Source organism: Lissotriton vulgaris, chromosome 7, assembly GCF_964263255.1.
Source record: "Lissotriton vulgaris chromosome 7, aLisVul1.2, whole genome shotgun sequence".
Classification (NCBI taxonomy): Eukaryota; Metazoa; Chordata; class Amphibia; order Caudata; family Salamandridae; genus Lissotriton; species Lissotriton vulgaris.
In genome coordinates, this window is record NC_141695.1 from 1642970927 (window position 1) to 1642998816 (window position 27890).

At 43.9% G+C, this 27890-nt stretch overlaps 1 protein-coding gene across 1 annotated transcript in view; it reads left to right on the top strand.

Annotated features, from left to right (window-relative positions):
* Nucleotides 1-27890, top strand: part of ARFGEF2 (ARF guanine nucleotide exchange factor 2) — a 548111-nt gene that overhangs the window by 338418 nt on the left and 181803 nt on the right. The window contains exons 24-28 of the mRNA XM_086932618.1: nt 9862-9902; nt 10004-10173; nt 18011-18162; nt 18342-18514; nt 20362-20522. Of these exons, the coding sequence (XP_086788744.1) occupies nt 9862-9902; nt 10004-10173; nt 18011-18162; nt 18342-18514; nt 20362-20522 (697 nt within the window). The remainder of the gene's footprint in view (nt 1-9861; nt 9903-10003; nt 10174-18010; nt 18163-18341; nt 18515-20361; nt 20523-27890) is intronic.

Below are 27890 nucleotides of genomic sequence, written 5' to 3' on the forward strand. Positions count from 1 at the left end.
GAGGGTTAAAATGCCTGCTGCAAAGAACGGGTGCCATGCATTTTGAAAACAGTATTTTATGTGCATAGGTCAGTGGGTTACTGAATTTTTTAACAGAGATTATTTGGTTACTCTGCAGCTCATAAGAGACAATCATAATCTAGCACAGTGACCTATAAACTGTCATCCAGGAGTTGCTTACACACTGCATGGTACAAGTTAGTAACATGTTTTTTCCCAGTCTTTCATTATCCTGATGCTGCTAAAGAGGGTTTATTTGGGTGGAAATAAATTTTTATTATTAGTCAATGCTAACCACTGTGTTATGAATCCTGAGTTTGTGCTTTTCCAGACAAAGCACTCTTTAAAAATGCCTACCAGTATGAAAGTCAAGTGAATCCTACACCTTATAGTCCCCTTTGCCTGATGTAACATTTTCTCTACATTAATTTACAAGTATGATTCATTGTCTCTATATGTGTGGGGAAACATCTTTACAACGCAACTTTTACCACGTAGTGCTTTTACATCGCAACTTTTACAACGCAAACCATTACAACTCAGGATAGGGAATAGATTTAATTTACTATCCAACACCTTCCCTACTATCCACTGGGACTGGAGTTGGAATTGTAAATTAAACTATTCACTATCCAGCACCCCTCAACACTATGCGTTGTAAAGACATGCGTTGTAAAAGTTGCGATGTAAAAGCATGCGTGGTAAAAGCATGCGTTGTGATGTCATACATCCATATGTGTGTGATGTTAAGTGCCCTTGACATCCTACAATGATATGAGAGGCTATAAAACAAATTAAATAGATGTGACAGATGTGCTATGGAGAAATGAGAGGCACTGTTGAAGGGTGATAATAAGAAAATCATTGAAGAACCCCAATAAAGATTGTTGTATCCTGGTGCATAGTAAGGTCATCATTTTCGATTTTGTATAAGATAATACAATTCAATATGTAATGATAAATGTGTTGTAGAATGCACCATTGTATCCTAACTTTTCTTGGGGAAGCGCCTCCCAAAGCCCCCTTTGTAGTAGGCAGGCTCACTCATTGTACTTGGTGTGCACTGTATGGGGACTGGTCTGAAAACATTGCCAGGGCTGCTTTAGGTTTCCTGGCAGGAGCCTTGTACTGTGAAATAAAACTAACGATGTAAAAATTAATCACGTAGATGCAGCGCCAACCTTCCCATTAAATTTTTCCATTTTTTGCAAACTTTCAATATAAAATACTAAAATCCTAAGTAAGTGAGTTTATTTTGTTTATAATGTTTGAAATTTAAATCATACAAATTGCTGTGGGTCCCCGGCTTCCAGTGGTGAGTCAATTGGGGTCCTCAGAAGTCAAAAGTTTGGGAACCACTGGCTTAGAGGAAGAGGTCCAAGTGCTTCTTTTAAAAGGGCTCCATAAAGCCTGTGCCCATGCACGAACAGGGCAAAAGGGTGTACTCTACTTCCTAATCCCCAAAAACGATGACTCCCTCAGACCTATTCTGGACCTCAACCCCATCAAGAGATACTTTCCGTATGGTAACACTTTAAGACGTAGTAACTCTACTTCAGCCCAACAACTGCATAGTAGCATTATACCTCAAGGATGCCTACTTGCACATTATCGGACGCTACCTGCACTTTGTTGTGAGTGCCTAACAGTGGACAACGCCATTTTAAGGAAGGAGGCATCCACATGTTCCCCTAGCTTGACGATTGGCTGATCAAGAGTGAAAGCAGCCTACAGGGACTTTAGCACACACAGGTATTACCTCACTTCTCCACAGCCTCAGGTTCACTATAAATGTTGCCAAGTCTCGTCTACAGCCACTCCAGATCCAACCCTTCCTAGGGCCAGTGAAGTAATCGATCACAAGTAAGGCCTACTCAACCCCTCAAAGGGTTGCTGCCTTCAGCCAGCTTGTACCTCTTTTTCAACCACAATGTCAACTCAGTCAGAACTGTAATGCGCCTGGTATGGTGGCCTCGTGCATTGCTATCGTCCCCCACGCCTGGCTTCACTTGCGTCCATTGCAGCAGTATACTCGCCACATGGGTCACATGGAAGATCTAGGGTTGGTAAAGGCCAGAGTCCATTGCTTTCTGCAGTGATGGACCAGCAAGTGTTGTGGGGAAGGCCTTTCCAAAGACACCATTCTGCAAGTCACCAATGCTATGGTCAATTCACAAGCCCGGTGGGGAGCTCCTCTCGATTAGAACACAGTGCATACTCCCCAGCACCACAGCCATCAATTTCTTCTAGCGAAACACCACACGCTGAAGGCTTTTCTACTACTCATTCAATGCAGAGTAGTCCTGGTCAGAACAGACAACATTACCGCTATGTATTACTTATAGAAGCAGAGGGGCACACAATTGCTTTCCCTTTCCATACTAGCTAAAACAGTTTGGCATTGGGAACTTCACTACAGCATTCACCTAATGACGTTGTACTTCCCTGGGGTGGACAAGAACCTGGCGGGCCTGTTACGCCAAACGCATCAATAAGTCCATGAGTGGAAACTTCACCAACAAGTCCTGCACCAGTAGTTCCAGAAATTGACTCTTTTTGCCAACCCTGAAAACGCCAAATGCCCAAACTTTGCTTCCAGGTACCCATAACCACGATCCTTGGGAAATGCACTATCAATCAACTGGTCAGGGATGTTTGCCTATGCTTTTCCACCTTTCTCGTTCCTTCCCTTAGTGGTGCAGAAGATGTGGCAAATGTCACATACTCTCGTTCTGGTGGCAACTCTGGTGTTAGTTGCTGCTAGAGATGTCAGTCAGTCCACACGAGAAGTACCCCAACAGGCTGGACTTACCCACCAAGAACTGAGGACATATCAGGCATCCAGATCCCAAGCAACTCAATCTAGCGATCTTGCACCTGAGGTTTTAGAATTCGATTTGCCTTGGCATTGCCCAGGAATGCATGGACATCCTGCGAGAGCCCTGAAGAACCACCACACTGGCATGCTATGCCGCTCAGTGGAAAAGATGTGTCCTCTACTGCATCACTAAAAAGCCAGACCCTCTAAAGCCTGCAGGATAAAACATTGTTGGATAGCTGCTCCACATTCAGAAGTCAGGCCTAGTCTACATTTCAATACAGCTTCATTTTGCAGCTATAGCTGCATATATGTAAAAGAGAGAGCATTCTTCCCTATTCCGCATACCGGTAATCAAGGCTTTAATGGACGACCTCAAGAGAGTCCTTCCTTCCAGGGTTTACCAGTGTGGAACCTTAATATTGTCCTTACCAGACTCATGGGTTCCCTCTTTGAGTCTTTACATTCTTGCCTGCTCCAGTACCTCTCCTGAAAGGTGGCCTTTCCTGTTGCCAGCAGTCCTTTATAATGCATTAATGAGCTGCAAGCGCAACAGCAAGAACCCTTTGCTCAAGTTCTGAAGGACAGTGTAGTGCTCAGAACAAACCCCAAGTTCCTGCCCAAGGTGGTTTCCCTTACCTACCTCAACCAGACAATAGAGCACCGAGTCTCCTTCCCACAACCAGAATATGTAGCAGATTGAGTGCTTCGTATCAAGATGCTATGCACTCTCATCAATTATTTTGTAGAAAGAACTAAACCTTTTCTCAAGGGCGACCAGCGGTTCATGGCCTTTGCAACGCCTCACAAGGGGCAACCTATAGCAAAAGCAGAAATTGCTAGATGAATAGTAAAGTCTACCCAGAAAGTCCACTGTATCAGACCATAGCCAGTAAAACCTAGAGAGAACCCAGTTGAATAATTGTGTTTCTCCTACGTCACAATCACACCAGGATGTTTTAGGTAGCGAAGAAAGAGTAGCCCATTCCGTTGTGTAGATAAACCAATCATTGTCACAGTGGACTTTTACTTTAAGTCTAACCTGAAGACAAAAAAGTTCTTTGTTCTGAGACAAAGACTGAAAAAGTGGGAAATACGGTCTCCTTGATGCAGCTCTCATTATTATCTCCCTTGAAGGCAAAAGAATGGAATACATACATTATGGTGACTTAGATGACTTCTTGGGATCCTTGGATGAAACTAATATGGACACTGGCAAGGATATGTCCCTTAATGAACCCAGTTCACAGTACCAGCAAGGAATGAGGCACTATCTTGGATAAAAATCAAACAAGAATATGGTGCATCCTTGATGAAAGTCTGCCAGAGCAGGGCTTTATTGGTTTGTAAAGACTATATCCCAAGAGAGGGACAAATCCAGGTCACGCTGGTAAGGTTGTTTCTACCACTCTATTTATAGCCTTATTAAAAAAGTTCACATGGACTCCATGTTATGCCTACTTTATTGTGGACCCTTGCTTGGCCTTTTCCTCTCTTACATAGTACTAGTATGCACTCTCTAATAGATGTTGCTCAGTGCCTTAAGTGTCTTGACATCAAGAACCAAGTTAGTTATACGGTAGCTCTGTTCCCCAGTTCCCTGCCCTAGGCATCACTCTAAACACATACCATATGCTGTTAAAACCTCTTTGGACCTTAGCTGCCCACTTCTACACAGCCAGCCTCTCTATACTCATAGTCCCTGATTTACACTAATGCCTCTTACTTCTCCCTCAATTCTGGCTCGTGCTAGTGTTTGGACAAGAATCACTGAGTCTGATAAGTATCAAGAGAAGCTGGGGGAGGAACAGACTTGTCTATAACCCTCCTTTAATTTCAGTATCTCACGTGATAACTCTAGGATAAGCCAGCATTCTCAATATAAAGACATATTTATTATTTCTTGGAATGTAAGTGGTCTTTTGCATTATGTGAAATGTAAATTTATATACTGAACTATTTGAAAATGAAACCTACAGAATTGCCCTTATTACAGGAAACTTATTTGTAGGGCGAAAAATCTAAAAAGTTAAAAGGAGAGTGGGTAGGGACCTAGAGTAAGCAACAGTTGCACATTCTCACTGGAGGAACTCCACTAAATGTTTTTGTCACATAAAGGAATGTCGTTTAGCAATATTCTTTCACAGATCCCCCCCTTGCCGGTTCTTTAAAGCCTGGACTGACTTTGAGGGAGGTACTTGTTTGCCAAATTAGAAGTTTCATGCCCTGAATATTAACAACATCCGCATTTTGCCATTTTTATCAAACCTATTCTTGGAATTAAAAAACATGCTACTGCATACTGGCAGAGCAGTTTTAAACTGCTAACTGGACTTTGCCAATTTAACTAATGGCGAAACCCAAATGTCTCTCTGTAACATATATGTCACCCTTATAGCAGGCCTCTCGAGTCTCAAGGCAAGATGCACTATATTATATAGTCAGACTTGTGTTTATATATGTCCCAACAGTAAAAAAAAAAAATTCTCTTTATTACTGCAGAAACATTAGTAGGCCTATTGGTGAGTACAGGGTTACACATTGACAACTGTCAACGCTGTGCTAACGTTTGAATGGGACTACTAAAGTTGATTCTTCAAGGTATCAAAACAGTTGTTGCATTAAACCCGACTTGATGCCCAAAATCGAATTTCATGTAAATCTTTAAGAACTGCAACTTTTATAACATTGCCACTATGTTGCCCTAGCCTTCCTGCGGTCACTTGCAGAGGTTTGCCAGAGGAACACCTTCTACCCTCCTGGGGAGAAGTGTGACCGACTCCCAGGAGTACGAATAATGGAGGCCTTCAATTGGAGGAGGAGTTAACTCTCCTTGGCAGGACGCCACATCGGGTGTGAGCCCAAAAGGCGAGCTTCAGAGGTGAAGCGGCCTTTAATGGACCAATGAGGAACACACTCAAGAAGGACTGTTGTTTTGTTGAGGTGTATGGGTTGGCATCTGGGACACAGAGAGGAGGCCAGTTGCCAAACCATTGTTTCCATGAGCATGTAGCCTCAGTTATTCCCTTGTGCACTCATGGGATTGAAACTGCCCTAGTTTCCATCCTTCACCGCCTGAAATTGTATGCATACAAGGGCCATTTGGATGTCTGTCTGCCTCCTTACTCATGGTATCCCTTGGCATCTTGGTGTCAAGATTGGCTGAGATGGGTATTCAATGTCCAGCTCTTCAGTGGTGCCGGCCCTATTTAGAGGATAGAATTTAGGCTGTTATTCCTCCTTCCCACCCTGAGTTCAAGGTACAGCATTAATGTGTTCCTTAGGATGCACATCAGTCTGTTGGCTCAGCTTATAAGATATTATTGGGTACATTTATGGATTATGCAGATGACACTCAATTGTTTATTTACGATGACAACTCCATGTCCTGCCCCCTTGCTGTTTATCATGATTGTATGTCTGTCAGATTATGGCAGGTTAGCGGAGTTTACCAGCCGTTAACCTTCAGGAACGGATCCATCAGGGGCGATGATAGCTTCCCAACTCCACCCTGTGCAACCATACAGAGTATTACTAGCCACTGCCCTGCAAGGATGCACACAGGGTAGAAAGGCATCACTGGGTCCACTTCCGGTGTTTTCAGACTCCTTGATATATTATGAATGCTAACCATTCCACAGAGATAAAGGTGCCTACAGTAATTCGGGTTTCCTTAGGGACTGCTCCGTTGGCCCAGATAGCACGTGTTTGGTCCTGAACGACTTGTATAAAAGAACTCTGTGCCGGTCTCAAGAATGTTGCCGGAGTAATCATTCTACCCTGAATGCACCGTAACAAATGCTCCCTGCCGAGCTGAAGGGCAGATACGGTGAGGAGCGATTGGGACTGTGTGCCGGTCACAGGAATACTGCTGAATGAAGCATTCAATTGTGAACTCGTAGTGATGAGTGCTCCTTATCGTGCTGGCAGGCGGATGCAGCGAAGAGCGGTTGGTCCTGAACGCACGGCTTGGTAAATAACCAGAATGAAGAGCCAGACTCCCTGTGGCTATGGATTAAGATTGACAAACTCAAGCCCGCTCAGTGGGAGGGGTTAACATACTCTATTTCCTCTTTTCCGGGGACTGTAGAAACTGACTACCCCAATGTCTTCTGGGTAGTGTAGTTCTACCATGATGCTCTATGCTCCTTCATCACTCACAACTAAGCCAAACACCCCCAAAAGATTTAAGGATATGTCTAGTGTTACTTATGTGTGCTGTTTCCCACCTCAAGGCTCAGTCTGCAACAGATGACTATGACAATATTAGCGATGACTTCTTGACTGGCTTACAACTCACTGAAATATAATGCAACAAGACGAAAAGCTTGTTTTGCATTAATAACCGCCTTTCCCATGCCATTCATTTACATTTTTGACCTGCCTCCTTGGACTCCATTAGTCTGGCTGAGGAAGTTTGCAACTTGGTTTTTCGCTTGGAAAATACTCTTTCCCTCACTGGACAGGGTAATCATTTGTGCCACCTGTTCCCCCTTCTGTGTTTACTTTTTAAAATATTGCCACTGCTTCTGTATGTCCTCAGGTGGTTCAGTTGACTTAATCTTATTCGTCTGGACTATTTTAACTCTCAGTTTTCCGGTTCTTCAGCTGGACTTTTAAAAATCTACAATACATTCCGAGTGCCACTGCTGGACTGGCTCTAAGATGCCTTGGTTAACTCTGGTTTGGCAGTTCTAGATATCCTACATCGGCAGCCATTGCTGAAAAGCATCCACTTTAATCCTCTGTGTTATGTACATGTGGCTTTTTATGGGAAGGACTTTGCTATCTACAGCAAATGTTTGTACGCTATGCTCTATACTCATAGGTTGTGCTTTTCTGATACTTACCTGGAGGGCATCCCAAACTCTAGCAACTGGAGGTGGATCTTTCTCAGTGAGAGCTGCTCGTCTTTAGAATTGTCTTTCATTTTATTTACATAAACTGCAAGACCTGTTTTTGTTTAGGAAAGTCTTAAAACCTGACTATATGACCAATAACTCTAGTTATTCCTTTCTATTTACTTTGTGTAGTGCTTCAGCTCTAGGGTACCTTTTGCTATACAAGTTTGCTTAGAACAGTATATATAGAATATTGCATGATTGTTATTGGACCCCTAGGAAATGTCATGTCTAATTATTGTCACATAAGAACTGTTAGAGGTCTAATGATGACTTAAGCAATATAATTAATGTCACAAGGGACTATGTATATAAAGTCTTTCTGGAGTAGAGTCTGGGTCAAAGTGGAGGGGGGAGGGGAGAGAGTTGTTAAATGAGATTGAAACAGAGTAGTCCCAAACCGCATTTGGAAATCTTATTTGACACTCCCGACCTCATAGGATTTTTTATACACAAACACAGATTGCTAGCCACATCTTTGGTAACTGCCCAATTATGTATGTTGAGGCACCGGTGCCAATGTACCATACTGACATAACATAAATGGCTCATAGAGCTACAGTGTGTAGCACAATTTGAGCAGGCGTGTAAAATACATGAATGTACACTACAAGATCTGCAATTTCTTTTGGCATATAGGAATCTGAACCACTCAGGTAACCCTCAACTGTAGGTCCCATATTGAAGGAATCTACTTAGGGGTTTTTCATATTGAATGTACTTGTTAGTTTTAGGAAGAATGCTGGATGATAGAACAATAATGAGAGAAGTTCTTAAGTCCCTTTTGTTACCTTTCCTCCTCTCAATTCCATTTACCCTCCTATTTGTGATTTTGGGATATAATTTGTAGAATGTGCATCAGTGATGTTGACATATAATACTTGAAATGACTGAACAATCCTTGTTACATTCTTATTGCCAGCTGTGTGTATATGTGTATTATAGATACTATGGTCCACTAAATATAATATAAAAAAGTTGCAGGAAAAAATAATTTGTGTGCCAGGCACCATAAGCCATTGAAACATAATCTGTTTGGCTAAGATGCAATATTTAATGAGAGAAAATAATTTTATGACATTAATTTAAAAAAAGAGTGTTGACTGATGATTATTTTGAATATAATCTCATTTCTTTTATTACATTGTATTATTACAAATAAATGAGTGAAATGGTAGCAAGACTGAGCTAACCTTGCTTGTCTGTGATGCCAAATATACCTTGGGGATAATACTCCATCACTGTCATTTCATCAGTAGTGTACAACCCATGACAAGGTGAAAAACTATGTCCAGATAGGGGAGGAAGTGTGATGTAAGATGATCATTTGCGGTTCCCCTACCTGGCCCAGGTGTCTAAAGGCCCTGACCAGATGGGAGAACCTAGGGGAAGATAGCACTTGCCTTGGTTACTTAGCAGCAGTGGGAAATCAACTTTTTTTTGCATAGATTAGAACTATATTTGAAATCCATTAATATCGATGGGAGCAGAATAAGGAATTAAATTACTCCATGTTCACAGTTTTGTCTGTTGTGCCTTCTAATATCTTTATATCTATCTACAATTACACTTTAGAGAGATTGAAAAGGATAGAGGAGTCAATCCTTTGCTGAAAACCATGCTGAATGCATGCAGACTGCTAAAACTCTACTGAAAGATTTTCATGTAAAAATAAATCAAAAATAATGGATAATTCACATATTCCAGGTCCTCCTATTCCAGTGTGAGGAACAGGAACTTAGTGAATGCAAATGATTATGCAAAGGGGTGCACAGCTTTGTGTTCTAAATCTAGTTTTTTTTAAATGATAAATCAGATTTATGATTCATTGACAAAGAAATGGGATTTTAAAAGTGCTCATATATCCATCTAATTGCACACCACAGTCTTTGGTAGCCAGTGAATATATCTGAACTTGAACAATTTTGAGATTTGTAATCCTTTTATAGCCTCTCGATCCACCCTTCTAGTCTATTGTCTACCCGTTGTAAAGTGTCTGGAATTGAGAATGCATGAACTGGAGCTAGGGGACCTTACCTATATTCTGTGTAGTATTTGAAATTGGATTATCATTACCATTTAGTGCTTCTTTACAAATCTATGTCCAGTTACTTGTTGAATGTGAAATGTTTATCTTCACAGAATATTCACTGGGTCTACAAGACTTGATGGAAATGCAATAGGTAAGTGTTTTTATCCAGCTGGAAATACTTTTCCTTACTAAGTTAATTTAACATTTTGTACAATTTGTGTGATGGTCTTTTTAATTTTGTGTATTCTTCAGTGGATTTTGTGCGGTGGTTGTGTGCGGTCTCAATGGATGAACTAGCCTCTCCGCATCATCCTCGCATGTTTAGTTTACAGAAGATAGTGGAGATATCGTACTACAACATGAATCGTATTCGGTTGCAGTGGTCAAGGATATGGCAAGTTATTGGCGATCACTTCAATAAGGTACTTAAAAACAGAAATTTCAGTTCTTTTATGAGGGTTTGCTTGTTGGTTTTTCATCCTACTTTGCTTCTTTGTTACTTATCATTAATGATGAAATTAGCTTTTCCTATCATTACTGACTCAAAAGTTAATTTAAGTGTTCTACTGTTTTTGACCATGGAAAGCAACAGAGCCACCATGATTACTGTTGGGTTAATAGTATTAAATTTGTTAGAGGACAGGTAGAGAATGAAGAACGTGCTCTAGAAATATATTCTACTCCAAAAGTGGTATTCATAACATTTTAGAAGAATTGTTTAATTGAGTTTCACAGTACACTGCACATCTAGAGTACTCTCAGAGTTTACCTTACTGCAAACTGAAAATGCATGCAAGGATAGAACTAGTGTTAATAATACACAAAGATCATCAAGAAAACGTGCAAAAAGGTCAAAGTAAAGCAAGTGCTTTGTGCACCGAGGTAGCCTCCTCTTTGAATGTTACACTAAAGATCACACAGTGTTTCAGTAACTTGTGAAGCCTTGTTTTTTAAATGAAAATAACTTGAGTGGTTCGTTCTCTAATATAGAGAGATGTCTCTGCACCAGTGTGTTTCATGTCAATAATTGAATCTTAAAACAAAAAACAGCTGCTGACTTTGTCACACCTTAAAGTAGTTCAGCCTTTTTATACTGTGTGGCTTTGCATTCTGAAAAAATGTTGTTTAACCTTTCCCGATCTATGTTGCAGCATGCCAAGTGTTAATGGCTGAAATGGGTGTCACACATAACACGTGGTCCCTTAGTAAGACCCCTACCATAAATCATGATAAGCATGTCTGCAAAACACAATGCTTGCTTTTCTTCTACATGTAACCACATTGATTGTGATATAATGAAGATCCACTTAACTAGAGTTATAGAACAGTTTATTCCCAGCAAAGCATAATCCAAAACAACATCAAAGGTTGGATAAAAAAATTCAAAATGAGTTCAACGTCCGACAAATCACAGTTATCAGAGCAAAGCGTTTATGAATGGCCTTTGCCTCTAATCTTTCTCTGAGTGCAATCATCTCCACTATCGTAACTAAATGTGTGTTTTATTCTACAGCATTTGAGGAGACCTTTTCCATTCCTTAACAAAGATGTGTAATCAGTAGTTTCCATTATTAGATCTAAGCTAGAGTTGCTATCTCCCTTTACCTAGTCAACTTAAGACTTCAGACTGGTAAAAGCAATGCCACACACTTGATATTGAGTGCCTCCACACTCACCCCCTTCTCACCTCCATTTCCAACTATATTAGATCCCTGTAAATTGACATATTCAATTCAGACACTGCATTGTACATCTTTTGCATGCAGTAGATTTGAGCCTTTTGTACTAGCTCTGTAAACTGGTGTCCAATTCAAAGTTTAACAGGGTCAGGCAAGGCACCTCTAGCTTTCAGTATGCTCATATAAGTTCTAGAACGCCCTACTAAATGAATTAATAACTATTACCATCCTCAAAGACTATTGACATAAGACAAAATGTGGGATTTTGCTAAAAAGCAATTTTTAGCTATAATTAAGTGCCAGGAAACCATGGTTTCTGGGCACTTATAAGTATTGCTAACAAAACAAATAATCTGAACATTCCAGTGATAAAGCTGGCAAAAATACATGCCCACATGTTGAGAAAAAGTATAATGTGTATTGTATGTATTCATACCTACTTGCACATAAATAAAAAGCTATTCAGCATATTTATTTATAATATAAGTATCACTGTTTTGGTCATCAATAATGATGACTAAAAACTCACAGTAAATTCTGGGGAAAAACAAGATAATGGTATTTTACAAATGTGGAGTGAACCAACGTTGGTATCTACAAGATAAAAATTGGCCACAGTGACATCTTACAAATATGCTGGAGTTACATTTACACCAACAGTTATTGAAAACCACATCTAACTGACCTAGCTCCTAGGAACACTTGCATCTGTTTTCGCACATATCAATTCCATGGTATATTTGTATGTGGCACCGGTACCCCTTGATGACAGTATTCACCTTCAAAATTGCTCACTCTTGCGTTAAATTCTTTGATGTGATCAATTTTACCCTCATAAGAAATCTTTTTAAATTGAGCACGTGAATTGTGTTGATCGATACATCCCATGTGCTATCTGACATCAGGTGTTCATCGGAGGGCAAGAAGTTCAGTTTTAAACAAATTAATATTCTTGTGATGGCTGGTTCATGGCAAAACAGGCCTTAACAGGACATGCCAATTGTGACAGCTGGCTTTGGAAGATATTTCTCATATTCTAACATTATGCGCTGGTTTCAAAGAATTGAAGATAGGGTTATAAGCAAAACATGGAATAGCATACAAGAGTCAGTACAATTGTGCATGTGAGGGAGCACTAATAACATTTTCTTTAGATAGACTTTCAAGATTTTTCAGTGATGCACTGCCACTCTTGAATTAATGCGCAATTTAAAAAAACTATTTTTTCTGGTATGTATACATTTTCATATTTCCTAATGATGCACATTTTTAACTAATTTGTCTGTAAGGGTGATGTACACCTGTTTGTCTTGCCTAGGGTGAAGTACTTTGGTTAATTATGGGCTTTGCTCATTCACACTTTAGTGTATTATCTTTGGTGATTGATTGAGTTTATGGTGTTTTTATTTTTTTTCAAATAGCTTTTTAGGACGTTTAGGTCTTGAATATCTTAGAAATTATTATAAGAGACATTTATAGAGGTTATTAGTAATTCTTTTTGTGTTTTGTTTCAATAAGTGTTGAAAGCGGTTAGTGTTATTGCATGCTTAATTAGTTCATAAATTTACTAAAATGAGAATAGATCCCTTTGTAGAATATAAGTTCTCCCAAGTGCAGTGGGGTATATTAGCATATTGAATGTATGCAAGTTCCATTGCATATCTGGTAGGCACAGTCTGTCTGAGTTACAAAACACGAGTACGGGAATGCAAGGTGTAGGTGTTCTAGATGGGCACCCTTATCGGTCATTTAAATGCTTTGCCTGCACCGTGCCTCATCTTTTCCACCACTGACAGGCTTCTGCTTTGCTTCCACCAATACTCCAATATCATCTCTTAATAAAGAGGCTCTCAGCCAAGGAGGGAGAATGGAGCATCTTTGGCAGAAATGACCATGACATTGCAAGCATACCAATGACCCTGTTACGCTTTACCTGTACCTGGCAGAGAACTACAGACTCTGGAGAATGATAGGTATTCTATGGATTTTCCAGGCTCCTGAAAATGCAAAGCACCTGTGATTTGCAAGCTTTCACTAATGAAAGGTGATTCACAGGAGAGGTTTTCATGCCGTTATCACATGCATTCGGTCTAACCCCAGGGAAGGTAATCCTAGGGATTACTGAGCTGTCCTACCCTCCCTGTGGTATAGAGAATCTGTGAGGAATCCTTGAAGCATGGGTGTAGGAAAACTGGGTACTGCCACCAGCTTACAGAACTCACCAGTTTGTGTTATCCCTACTAGGCAATTTTTAAAATCATGTGCTGAGTTCTAGAATTTGATTCCTACTTGGTATTTGAATTTAATTTGAATTTAAAAGAATTTATAAAGCGCGCATGCACCATGCGTTTTCTTGACGCTGGGGGATACAAGTGCCGGGAGTACAGATTGCTAGGGAGAGAAGGCTTGCTGGAACAGAAAGGTTTTAAGAGCCCTACGAAACTCCATATAGGAGTCGGAAGATCTAATTGGGGGCGGAAGAGTGTTCCAGAAGGTGGGGGCGAGAACAGAAAATTTCAAACCACCGGATCTGCTTTTCTTGAAGCGGGGGATTGAAAGAAGGGATTTGGAAGAAGAGCGCAGGTCTCTAGTGGGGCAGTAGGCTTTAATAGCAGAGGAAATAAAGACCGGGGCCGTGCCTGCACGAGCCTGATAAGTCAGGCAAACCAGCTTAAAAAGAGCCTGCTGTTTGATGGGTAACCAGTGTAATGATTTGAGTAGGGGGGAGGAGTGGTGGAACTTGGGAAGGCCGTATACCAGGCGGGCGGCTGGTTTTGCACTAGCTGGAGGCGCTGGAGAGCGTAAGCGGGACCCCCGTTGTATATAATGTTCCCATAATCGATCCGAGACATGACCATCGCTATTAAAATCAGCTTGAGCGCAGGGAGGGAAAAGAAACGGAAGATTTTCCGGATAATACGCAAAGTAAGAAAACAAGAAGAGACAACAGAACTAATGTGGGAGTGAAGTGTAAGATGTAGGTTAAGTGTGATCCCAAGGGTTTTGAATGAGTGTGAAGGAGAGGGAGAGGGACCTAGGGAGGGGGGCCAAAAGGAAGGGGACCAGGGGTTGCGACTGCCACCGGTCAGGACCAACTCTGTCTTATCCGGGTTGAGTTTAAGGTGGTTGGAATTCATCCAATCCCGGATAAACAGCATGACCGATTGGAAGCTGTGAATGCCTGCTGAGGAAGGGGACAAATTAAAAATGAGTTGAAGGTCATCGACGTAGTTATACACCGTGACCTCCATCTGCTGCGGGGCAAAAACAAGAGCGAAGATATAAAGGTTAAACAATAAGGGGGAAAGGGAGGACCCCTGGGGGACGCCACACTGCACCTTACGGGGGAGGGGAGAGAAGTCGGCCAAATGGACGGCCTGGGTACGGTCACTCAGGAAGGAGCTGAGCCAGGCCAATATTGGGCCCCCCATGCCCACCGCCTTGACACGTGAAAGAAGAATAGAATAATCAACCGTGTCAAAGGCGGCGGACAAGTCAAGGAGGACAAGAGCCTGAGGAATGTTAGTGTCCAACCCCTTCTTAAGCTGATCCATGACTGAAATGACCACCTTCTCGGTGGAATGCCGAGGGCGAAAGCCCGCCTGGCAAGATGCAAGATAACCGCTTTCCTCCACAAAGGAGCTGAGTACCTGAGTGAAGTACGACTCAAGGACCTTTCCCAAAAAAGGAAGAAGGGAGATGGGACGGTAGTTTGCAGGGGAAGCGGGGTCAGCCCCGGGTTTTTTTAAGATGGGGATGATGATGATGGTGGTGGTTTTGAAGGGGACAGGGACAACGCCCATAGTGAGGGAATCGTTCAAGAGGGTAAGGGGAGGGGAAGGACAATCTGAAAAAATCTGTCGCAAAATGTGAGCTGAGCAAACGTCAGCAGGGGAGACAGATTTGATACGGCTGAGAAAAGGGAGAAAAGATACTCTGGTCAATAGAGGAATGTGAGTGAGAGCAAACCTATTGGATGGCGGTTGGAGGTCGCTGAAAGTGGGGGAAGGGGGGTGGAATATTGGCCTTGATGAGTGCGACTTTCTCAATGAAAAACTCGTTGAGGGAGTCGCAGAGGTCCTGGGAAGGGGGAATTTTTGACGATGTCCTGTCAGATGAGGCCAGCTCACGAACAGTAGCAAAGATTTCTCTTGGCTGACTCAGCAGCCAGGATTCGCCCGGAGAAATATTCGGCCTTGGCGGCAAGAACATCTCTTTTGTATTCGCTAAGAGTAGAAGTATAGCGTTGCTTGCAAATGCGACAGTAGGCGAGCCTCCAGGCTCGCTCGGCTTGTTGCACCTCAATTTTTTTGGCTTTGAGGCCAGAACTAAACCACTTGTTCGCATCATGAGCGCGTCTGACTGTGATGCGCTTCATGGGGGCTACTTGGTCGCAGGCCCTCGAGAGCCAGCAATCGAGGGTGGCTACTTGGGATGACACAGCCAAGCCAGCTAAGTCCGGGCAAGAAGTTGTCAGCGAGCCACACAGGGAAGGGATATCTACTCTAGACCAGTTTCTTGCCCAGGTGTTTCTGGGACAGGAGGGAGTTTTGGTAAGACTAAGGTCCCCAAAAAAATAAATTAAGAAATGGTCGGACCACAAGCAAGGCATAACAGTGGGGGCAGAGACTGGGGTGTTTAAAGTCCAAATTTGGTCCAGAGTATGAACTCGAGAGTGGGTGGGAGTGTGAACCTGTGAAACAAAGTTAAGGCTAAGAAGAAGCTGGGTAAAATCTCTAGACACATTGTCTTCTGCGGGGTCATTGGGCCAAAAATTAAAATCTCCCAGAACTAAAACTGATGCATTGTTGACTACCAGAGTGGCTAGTAAGTCCTGGATAGCGGGGATAAAACAGGGGCTAGGCTGGGGCGGTCGGTAAACTAAGACACACGTAATGGGGGCCAGGTAAGAAGCAGAACGCACAACCAGGCAATCCGCTGCCGGAATCGTAGGAGAAGGAAGCATCTGAAAATGGAGTCCTTTGCGAGCGATCAAGGCAACCCCACCACCCAGCTTGCCCTCCGGGCGGTCAGCGCGGAGTAAGAAGTAGGGGGCCGGTAGAGCCGCAAGTACGCTTGGCAGGGAGTCTGAACGAAACCATGTTTCAGTCAGAAACAGGAGTTCCGGTTTATTAGAGTCCAAAAAATTAAATAACTCAAGTTGGTGCTTAACTGCAGACCTAGTGTTCCAAAGGAAGACAGAGATGGTCGAAGGGGAAGTGGAGGAAGGGGGGAGGGGGAGGGAACCAAAGGAAAAGAGGACAGGGAAGGTAGGGAATCAGGGAGGGACGACGAGGGCAGGGGTCGGGCTACACCAAGTGCCTGGGCCCGTAGCGACGTCGCTGACTGGAGTGGCCAAGAACCCTGAAGGGAGCTCAACTGTGAGGCAGAATAATTAAGAGTGTGAGCATGATGATGTGCCCCTAGCCCTGGCCTGGCGCAGACGGGCTTAACTTAGGCGCAACTTCGGCGCGCCCGCTGCGCGTCCGGTTACCCATGTGCACTTTATGCGGAAGAGCCTTGGACAACTAGACCGCTAACTCTGGTCTCAGTGTCCTTCAGGCTCCCCCAAGATGGCGCCCGCTTTCCACCCGGCAGGCACAGAGAGCCGCGGGGGAAGAGCCGCCCTCCACGCAACGGCAGAGGAGCCGCGATGGACCGGGGCGAGTGCACCCACACAGATGGTAAGCCCACAGCGTTCTAAGCATTGAAATACGACAGCAAATTAAAAAAATACTGGGTGCCTGCATCTAATCATGCAGAGTGCCAGAAACTGCAAATGCGAGTGAAGATAAAAGTAGTACACAGTAAATAACACGCTGTAGCCCCTTGACCACGTAAGCCCCCAGTGGGAACCAGGAGCTGCCACCGACCTGGTAATCCACGGGAAGCCCAGTAAAGTCAGCTGCTTTATGCGGAAGAGCCTCGGACAACTAGACCAATAACTCTGGTCTCAGTGTCCTTCAGGCTCCCCCAAGATGGCGCCCGCTTTCCACCCGGCAGGCACAGAGAGCCGCGGGGGAAGAGCCGCCCTCCACGCAACGGCAGAGAAGCCGCGATGGACCGGGGCGAGTGCAGCCACACGGATGGTAAGCCCACAGCGTTCTAATCATTAAAATACGACGGCAAATTAAAAAATACTGGGCGCCTGCATCTAATCATGCAGAGCGCCAGAAACTGCAAATGCAAGTGAAGATAAAAGTAGTACACAGTAAATAACACGCTGTAGCCCCTTGACCACGTAAGCCCCCAGTGGGAACCAGGAGCTGCCACCGACCTGGTAATCCACCGGTAGATGGCTGCTGAGATGCTGGTGGGCGGAGAGTCTTTGACTGTCATCTGATTAGCAACCACCACCACCACCACCACCTCCTCTTCCGTCTAGTAATTGGCGGCTAGGATGTAGAACCTTAACACTCCTCTGAATTAGTTAAATTAGAGGCCCTAGATTGTTAACAAAAAGTCTTGTTCCGCAGGGCAATGTATATTTTTCAGGACAGGTTTAGGTTATTAGAAATTAAAACTTCTCATGTACAATATCATTAATACTTTCAGTGACTTGTAACTTTGGCTCTTGTAGGTCGGGTGTAACCCAAACGAAGATGTGGCCATTTTTGCTGTTGATTCACTAAGACAGCTATCGATGAAGTTCCTTGAGAAGGGAGAATTGGCCAACTTTCGCTTCCAGAAGGATTTCTTACGGCCTTTTGAACATATTATGAAGAAAAACAGGTACGGATGTGCTATTCCTGAAAAAAACTTTGTAACAGTGTGATATTTTGATGTCTTAATTTTATACATAAAGTTTAGTTAAGCTTGAAGTTAGCTATTTGTATGTCTTAAAAATAAAAACATACAGGACAAAGTGGTAAATGTGGAGTAACATGGGTGTGATTTTCATTTTATTTTAGATCCCCCGTTATCCGCGACATGGTGATACGCTGTATTGCTCAGATGGTGAACTCTCAAGCAGGAAATATTCGCTCAGGCTGGAAAAATATATTTGCTGTCTTTCATCAAGCAGCTTCAGACCACGATGGAAATATTGTAGAATTAAGTTTCCAAACAGCAGGCCATATCATTAGTAAGTAATGATAGTCCTATTTTATTTAACATTTGTTCGGATATAACAAATGTATAAAACAAATTAACAACCGTGCACTGTCAAATGTGGCTAATTCAGGTACTTGTTTGCAGCTTGCTTTTTTACCGTTCTAAAGTGTCCATTAGGTTGCGTCAGTTGCAATTGAGGGGAACTAATTTGTAACCTGTTGATGGATATTTCAAAGCATACTGAAGTCAAAATACAAGTCAAGTCAAAAAGTATGTTTATTTAGATCTTGATCTTTAAACAAATACACAACAGTTAATATTGTTTTAAAATATTCCACAGCAATCTCGCAAGCTAGTTACAGGTTAAAATCTTCTACCACAGTTTATAGAATGTTCTCACCCTAGTTACGTATCATTTAAAATGGATACTCATAAAATATCACTTCCTTAGTGAAATCCTTACCCCATCGGGTTAATAAAAACTACCAATTCTCCTAGACAAGCTATAAATTCATTCATTATAAAATTATAAAATATTAATTCTAACCTATTATGAATCTCTGTACTTACTTTAGGAACTGCCCTAAAGCAATTGTTATTTCAATACAAGACATTTCTGTGATGAGATCGATCGCTTGCGCCTGAGTTCTTATACCATATTTTACAAATATTGGGCGCAGCCAGAGTTTACGTAGTTCTAAAATGTTTATACAGTCCAACAGAATGTGCACTGAGTCAAAATACACTAGAAAGTTAGAATTTTCATGCACTGAAACCATATTTATTCTCAGTATGATGAAGTACCAAACTGCTGTAGATATTAGAAGAATTAACAAAATAATTAGCTTTGTCAGGAGTACAGCTTTTACACTCTGGTTGAGAGAGGTGATAGAACAAAGTTATGTATGATAAAGTTAGTAAGTTTTCATATACTTTAGGAAGTTTGTACATTCTGCTAATAAATTGGTTAGGCATATATGAGTGAACTAATTTAATTAAAGGTAATCTGTTTTCTTTTTTTAAAAATGTGTTTTCTTGGGGTTTGTTGTTGAGTTGACAGGTACCATATTAACAGAGCTCAAATATTTTTTTTGGCTGATCTTGTATGTGTCTAAATTACATGTATGCGTAAATCTTGCCTAAACCACAACACTAGTGGTCTCAGCTTGACATTCATGACATCTTTAAATGTAAAGAGATTCTCTCAAATAGGCCTTCAGTAAATATGTTTTAAGAATCTGCAGCTCACACTTAATTCATTGCCTCAAACTGTGATGATGAACCAGAAATAAAGTTTTGGCAGTGGGGGAGAAGAAGAGCTGAGGTCTAAACAGCACTGTATTAAGATCATTGAGATTAGATTGCCTTAGAGTGATGACGTTGGGAACATCTTTTAATCTGCACCTTATTACTAGGATAAATTGACCACAAGTATCAACCTACATCAGTTAATATATCATTTCCATCTGTTTATGGGGTTTATTTTGTCCTATGATTGAAATTACGTTAATGTTTTTTCAGTCAGATATTTCTCTGCTTTGATAATAAATAAAGCTGTTACCAAAGAGTTAATAATTACTCTTGATTCCCAACACAGTGTTATATTCTTTGAACATATTCATTACATTATTTCCTCTAAAAAGAAACAGTAAAAACACACTGCACGTGAAACCTAGAGAATGTACATTATGTAGCACAGGCGCAGTAAGAGAACCAAACGGGATTTATTGGTACATGGCCTTCATACTATTTTCTATTAAAGTTTCATGATTTGAAGCTGTTATGATTTAGGGCAACAAAATGTCAATGTATTCTTTTCTAAACACAGTTTAAATTATGTTTTTTTATGTGAATGATGCATTTGATTCTCTATTGCAGCAAACATTTTTCAGCAGCATTTCCCTGCAGCAATAGACTCCTTCCAGGACGCAGTAAAATGCTTGTCTGAATTTGCCTGCAACGCTGCATTTCCTGATACAAGCATGGAAGCAATCCGGCTTATTCGATACTGTGCTAAATATGTTTCGGAAAGGCCACAGGTATCTATTGACACTTTAATTTGTTTTCTAGTTCCATTTACAGAATCATTTTTCAGAAAAGTGCGCAATATTTGGAGTTTCAAGCATTTAAATTAGAAAATCTGTAACTATATTGGAAAGATATATGTAACCTTCATGGTGAGACTCTGGAGTTACTCTAGATGAAAAGTTTGAAACTGATTTTTTTAAATCAAAGCACCCATCCTGTTTCTTTCTAATTATGATCGAGATTCTTAACGATGCTCCTGCACGATGGCATAATTTACAAAGCAGTCTCATGTCCTGTGATTCCTAGATGTGTACCTTTTGCACATTGCTCAGATTTCAGACTGGTAACTTTATTCTCAAAAAATGAGGGTGTGCCAATAAGCTACTTTTTGAAGTTTCTCAATGTATGCATAAAAATGTATTATGTTCATTTTCATTGGTGGTGTATTATGTTCTCCAAACCCTTTGCGTGTCATTCTCCACATTGCAGAGATCCTGCTTCAATGGAGTTCTAGAACAGGCCTGCAATTGTGAAAATGGGAAACATTGGTGTGCACTTCCCTAGACTTTATGTACCTCTTGTGTCTGAATCATGAAAGATAAGTGTTGATACGTGCAGACGTGGCCTGAAGGCTGGCTATGATGGTGCTTCTTTAAGCCTCTCACCTGATGTTCTAAGGCTGAAAATGTGCATCGGTACCAGACACAGTGGAGATTGTAGACCCTCCCATAGCATAAATAACAAAGGTTCCTTCGGAATTCACTTTGTAATCCTTCAAATGATCTTACGGGGCAGCAAATTCATTCCTTCAAGGTGACCTGTGTCTAGCACAGCGAGAAAATCATTTTAAAGGAAGCAGCAATATATGAAAACAATGAAATTCATACAATGAAAACAAAATTATTATTATAGTCAATACAATGTCAACTGCACCCACAACTTTGAAAACATGATGGTGATGGTGCAGTGCTCGTGAATAGTCCAAGTGAAACAATGGGGCTATGTATGAGAACTGTATGTTCAAATGCAGGTTTTTGGCTGTGAGCATTGAGCAGTCAAACGCCATATGTGGGCAGCTTAGTTGATGTCTGAGGGACCGGATCATTTAGAGGGCAAAATAGGCCAGAAAAATAGCCTTTTTATTCAACCCTTTCAGAATAGTAGGGACAAAGGGGACAAACCTGTTGAGCTAGAACACCTGGTAGGGATAATAAGTGCAGAGAAAAGTCATAATAACATGGGACTCAAAAGAACTCCAAAATGGTTAATATTCAAAGTAACTTACCAACAGCACAAATACATTAGGTTGCGTCAGATTATTAAACTGCTAGGGCCAACAAAAGACCAAGGTGAGATTATCCTTGACATAAGGCTGTTCCATTAGTATATCAAATATATTTTAAAAAACGACATGAAGAACCCATGAGTACTTTAGTTTACTGTATTATTGAGAAAAGGAGCACCATTTTTGTAGAAAAGGTCCAGCTTGTCTTTTACGCTGCACCTTTCTTCAGTATTCTGTTTTGACCTAGCAGTACAGGTTTATTGACTATGGATCCAGTAGGGGTCAGATTCTTCTAAATAATCCCCACTCTGTGTCCTCTTATTTTCCCAAAATCCACTTTATAAGTGTTCTCTTCTTTCAGTGGTTTTTAGTTATTCTCATCAGAAAAAGAAGGTGACTGCAAAACCAAAAAAGCATTACTTTATGAAAGGTGAGGTGCATGCAGTGTAGTTTAATACTTTTCTTTTTTTCTCCACAGGACAAAAAATCTCTGTGGAGAATATCCTTTCCCCTACATCATCATCAATTTTGGGGTTGGGCCCTTCCTATTCCCTTAATCTAAATGTGTTTACATGTGTCCTTGACAGTAATAAATATCTAACCATTTCCAGTGTGGGAGTGGTTCACAAAATGTTTATTAATAGCCACAAATAAGTACATTTGTGGGCTTTTTCAAATTTCTGGCATTTGTACCCCTGATCACTGTCTCACTGCCCCTAGTAGAAGAGTTACTCACATGAAAGATCATTTGTGAGTAAATCCAGGTTTTTAAATAGCAAACAATGATTTATACACTCAAAAAAGGCCTATTTGCAGTTGTTTGTTACTTAGACATTCAGATCGTTTTTGTGTCTTACATAGCATGCCACTTTGCACACTTTGCAAAGATGAAAAATATTTTAAAACTTCTGACAGATACTTCTATTCACAGATTTCACACCTTAGAATATCCCCCAGACCCGACACTGGAAATAGCACAGCTGGGTAGCGTCATATAGCTCTACATTGGCTCCACACCACCCTGTAAGTGACTGTGATAAGACGCCTATAACTGCCACCACTGCATGCTGACGTCCGTTCATTTCGTTCTGCACTTTCTGTCACAGATCCGTATCTCCATGCACAATCTTACTGGTTTCATGTCAACTTTCAAACTGTTTCACAGTGTACTAGGGAACGATATTCCTACCGAAAACAAAGTGTCAAGCTATGCGGCAACTGCAGGAAGCAGATGTAGGTGACAGACCAGCATGAGGTGTGTGTTTGGTGTATGGCTCGGGACATAGCTTTAATTCATGTTATAAGTGCTCCCTCATGCACTGTGAAGTTGTATGTCGTCAAGCACAAGAAGTCACAGACTTGACGTCACATGCCTGTACTTTGTTATTGAGGCACTCTCTCAACCTTTCAGCTTTAAGCTGTAAGTCCTCCAGTACTACCATGTGCAAACACAAGAATAAGAAAGAGAAGCAGGACTCAAATTCGTCCTGTCACTCTGATTCCAAAGAGAAGGGACAAGGGTGTCACAAGCTAATTCTCACTCCTTTGAGGTCTCTGGTCATGGACCCGATTCCTCAGTTGGTCCCAACAAGCCCTGCATTTTCCAGTTCTTCATCAACCGTGCAGCATATCGAGGAAGTCAAAGAGGTGATGCTGCAAATTTCCAGTGTACTTCGGGTTATCCAGTATTTGGGTGTCTTTCATAGATTCACATGCCTGAATCATTCCCCGTCGCCGAGACGGGAGCCTCCGGTACATAAAAAAGTAATGTCCTAAGGACATACATAGAGAATATAGGCCTAAGGGCCTCCCCTTTTGGGGCCTTTCCACGTCCTTATGTAAAAGGACCGAACTCTCATCGTTAGCCAATCAGCTCCGACCTCCTTCTAGAACCTTCCCGGGAGGAGCCTCCGTCCCTCAGATTTTTCTACCGCACGTTGTGCTAGGGAGTCTCCAACCTGAGCTCTTCAGGTTTCCAAAATTCGAAGTCTCAAACTTCACCGAAGTTCACTTTGTACGAAAAGGATTTCATCCTAGCATCGACTACATGTCGGAATCTAATAAGAAAACTTCGTCCATGGCGGACTCGCAGAAGAAAGCCCTCCTGAGGGCCTGCTCCTCCTGCGGCAAGCAACGGATTCAAGCGGAGGACAAGCACGACCTGTGCTTATATTGCCTGTACCCTGACCACGTCACTGACAAGTGTAGGGTGTGTAGAGCCTTCCCAAAGAAGACGGTTAAGGAAAGGGAAACTCGCCTTCGCGAATGGCTCGACAGGCTTAAGGTCCGAGACACTCTGGAATCTTCCGAGGGTAGTGTCTCCGCGACCTCCAAAGTCTCCAAGAAGAGACCCAGGGTGCAATCCCCTGGAGAGACAGACACTCCTCCTAAGAAGGCGCACAGGAAGCCTTCGGAGGCACGCTCCACCACCTCCTCCGTGTCTGTTAAGGATGGCCAGAGGTTCAAGAAGCCCGCTCCATCTACTAAGCGGACCACCTCAATTACGACCACTGTGTCGACTACTACGGCCTCATCGCCCTCCACGGCGACCACGACGACCACCACTGCGTCCTCAGGCGCACCGGTCTCCTCGACCATTCCTCTGAAACCTTCATCCAATACGAAGGCCGCCTCTTCGTCACCTAAGAGGTCTGAATCTTCAGGTACGCCTTCGCCGAAAACACCTCATACCGAAGGCTCGTCACCTAAGCCATCGAAGTCAAGTTCGTCTCCTAAACAGTCGAAGTCAAGTTCAAGAACCACACCTTCGACAAAGATATCCCAGGTCCACGACCCTAACATCAGTAAGGCGGCGAAACCCTTACCCCCGCAAAAATTGGTACCATTAACCCTGACGGAGGTGCCCAAATCACCGGCACGCTTGGCGGGAGCGCTATCTTCACGCACGTCGTCGGAAGAGACCCCGGCGCCATCTTGGAAAGAATCGAGATTGGTCGAAGTCTCTATTCACTCGAGTCCAACGCCCTCGGTTCTCCCAACGGTGGAGTTGGCACCCGAGGAAGAACAAGACACACTACAGAGTGAGGAGTCGGACGAAGAACAGGAGGTTCACGAAGAACACCAGGACGTCCAAGAGATCCGGGACGGAGTGACGTATCAAGGCAGCTCCCTGACCGTAGACACGGTGAAAACCCCGATGATCTGTTTGCCACTGTCTCTGGTCAACGATTTGAAATCCCTGGTGCAGGACTATAAACGAAGGTTCCCGGACGCAGACAGCGGTGCCCAGGTTCCGGTCACCCAAGCGCAACCGTCGGCCTCGCACCCTTCCGCTCCCCCGGCCCGTCCTCGGAGCCAACTCCGACCGCAAACGCAGGCGGAGGATTCATCGGAAAGCGAGGAGGATGACACGGACTTAGAGGAAGGCGAGGTGCAAGACGTCGCCTCGGACCACAGAGACGACGATGCCGATGCTGCGTCATCACACCATTCGTCTGCCCCGGCATCCCCGAGACCACGCCACTCTGAAGCAGCGGACGTGGGAGGTTTCCACAAACTGGTGGACAGAGCTGCAAGGAGGTTTCACATGGCGGTGGAATCCGCGGAAACGGAATGCTTCCTCCATGATTTCAAGGAGCACACACAGAAATCGACCAAGTCTATTCCTCTGATAGACTTTCTATGGGAACAGGGCAAGAAGCTGATGCTCACGCCTGCCTCGGTGCCGGCGGTGGTTCCGCGCCTAGACAAAAAATATAAGGCCCCGAACTCCGCACCTGCCTGCCTGACCGGCCACCCCAAACCGGACTCGGTTGTCACTCAGGCGGCCCAAAAACAATCCCGAAACCCCTCCTCGCCGCTGTCCGCGCCCCCGGACAAGGAAGGAAGGAAGCTGGACACCATAGGCAAGAGGTTCTCCACCACATCCGCCATGTCCATCAAGGTGGCAAACTCCATCGCCCTCCTGGGCCGATACAACCGCCAGCTATGGGAAGACATAGCTCCCTACCTGCAAGGCCTGCCGGCCACGGTCCAGGACGAGGTGAAAGCTCTTCTGGCGGAAGGACAAAACTCCGCGGCTGAAATTATCGACTGCGCCATCGACGCAGCCATGACGGGATTCCGCCAGTTGGCAGGGGCTGCCGTGCTCCGCCGCCAGGGCTGGCTCAAGGCGACGTCTTTTCGGCAGGAGGTCCAATCTAAGGTACTGGATATGCCGTTCGATGGGCAATTCCTCTTTGGGGAGAAGATAGACGAGGCACTCCAGGCCATCAAAAAAGACACCGACACGGCGAGGGCTCTGGGCTCCCTCCAGTCCCGGAACCAATCCTTTCGGGGAGGCCGCTCCAGAGGTCAGTACTCCTACAGAGGTTCCTACCAAAATCGGTCGTCCTATTCCTATGGCAACAGGAACCAACCCCAACAGAAACAACAGTCCCGACAGTCATCCTATGGGAGATCGTCCTTCAGAGGCAAATCCGCCAAGAAGGGCGCTGGCGGCCGCCAGTGACCACTTACTCCGGCCAGTCCCACCACCGTCTCAATCCTTTCGAATTGGGGGAAAACTGACCCACTTCCTCCACAATTGGCGAAAAATCACTACGGATCGGTGGGTACTACAAATAATTCAATTTGGACATTCCCTGGAACTGGTCAACACCCCTCCCAACACCCCTCCACTGAAGCGTACTCACAGACACCTGCACCTCCTTCTCCAGGAAGTCGCTGCCATGTTAGTCAAAGGAGCCATCGAAAAGGTCCCGGACTCCCAGAAAGGGAAGGGTTTTTATTCCCACTTCTTCCTGGTCCAACAGAAAGGGGACAAGTGGAGGCCGATCTTAGACCTCCGGGCGCTCAACGCCTTCCTACGGAGTCAATCCTTCCGGATGGTCACAATCCAGGAGATCCTGGGTGCACTGGAAAGAGGCGACTCGATGGTCTCCCTAGACTTACAGGACGCCTACTACCATGTCCCCATCCTCGTCAGGCACAGGAAATACCTAAGGTTCGAAATAGCGGGCAGACATTACCAGTTCAAGGTCTTGCCGTTTGGCCTCAAATCTGCCCCACGTATCTTCACAAAGTGCTTGGCGCCCGTGGCTGCCTTCCTGCGACAAAGGGGTCACCAGGTGTTCCCCTACCTGGACGACTGGCTGGTGAAGGCTCCTTCCCCGGGGGACGCGCTGGCTTCCTTCAACGCCTGCAGCGCTCTTTTCCAACAGCTGGGTCTGACGATCAACCTCAAAAAATCATGCACTACTCCGTCAACGAGGATCACCTTCCTAGGGGCAACCCTGGACACGGAGCATGCGAAGGCTTTCCCCTCAGAGGACAGGATCTGCAAAGTACTGTCTCTGGCCACGGCGGTGGCCAAGAAGCCTCGCATCAAGGTCCGGACGTTCACCTCCTTGCTAGGGATGATGTCTTCATGCATTCTCCTCGTACCGCACTGCAGGCTCCGCATGCGCCCCCTACAGGAAGCGTTGGCGAGACAATGGAAACAGTGTTCAGGCTCATTCGACGACATTCTCACAATCACGCCGGCCATCATAAAGGCCCTGCTGTGGTGGAGAAACAGGACTCACCTGACGGCCGGATTGCCGTTCCTCCTGCCGCCGGCACCACTGGTCATCACGACCGATGCCTCACTGGAAGGCTGGGGCGCAGTACTGTTAGACCTTCGAGTCAGCGGCAAATGGGACGCCCAGGAAACACAACTACACATCAACCTCCTGGAACTGAGGGCAGTGTACCTGGCTCTACAGGCCTTCCTCCCACGCATCGGCTCTTCCCCTGTGCTCGTCAAAACAGACAACACCACGACGATGCACTACCTGAACAAACAAGGGGGAACGCGATCTCTCTCTCTCTCACGAGAATCGCAAAAAATCTGGAACTGGTTGGTGGCGCACGGCCTCTCCCTCAAGGCGGAGTACGTTCCAGGGAAGGAGAACACTATCGCGGACGCCCTCAGCAGGCAGACCTCTCTCTCCCACGAATGGGAGCTCAACGGCGACACGGTGGCCCACGTCTTCTCACAATGGGGCACCCCGAGGATCGATCTCTTCGCGACGGCAGAGAACACCAAATGCCGAAGCTACGCAAGCTGGCATCCCCAACGGGGGTCGCTGGG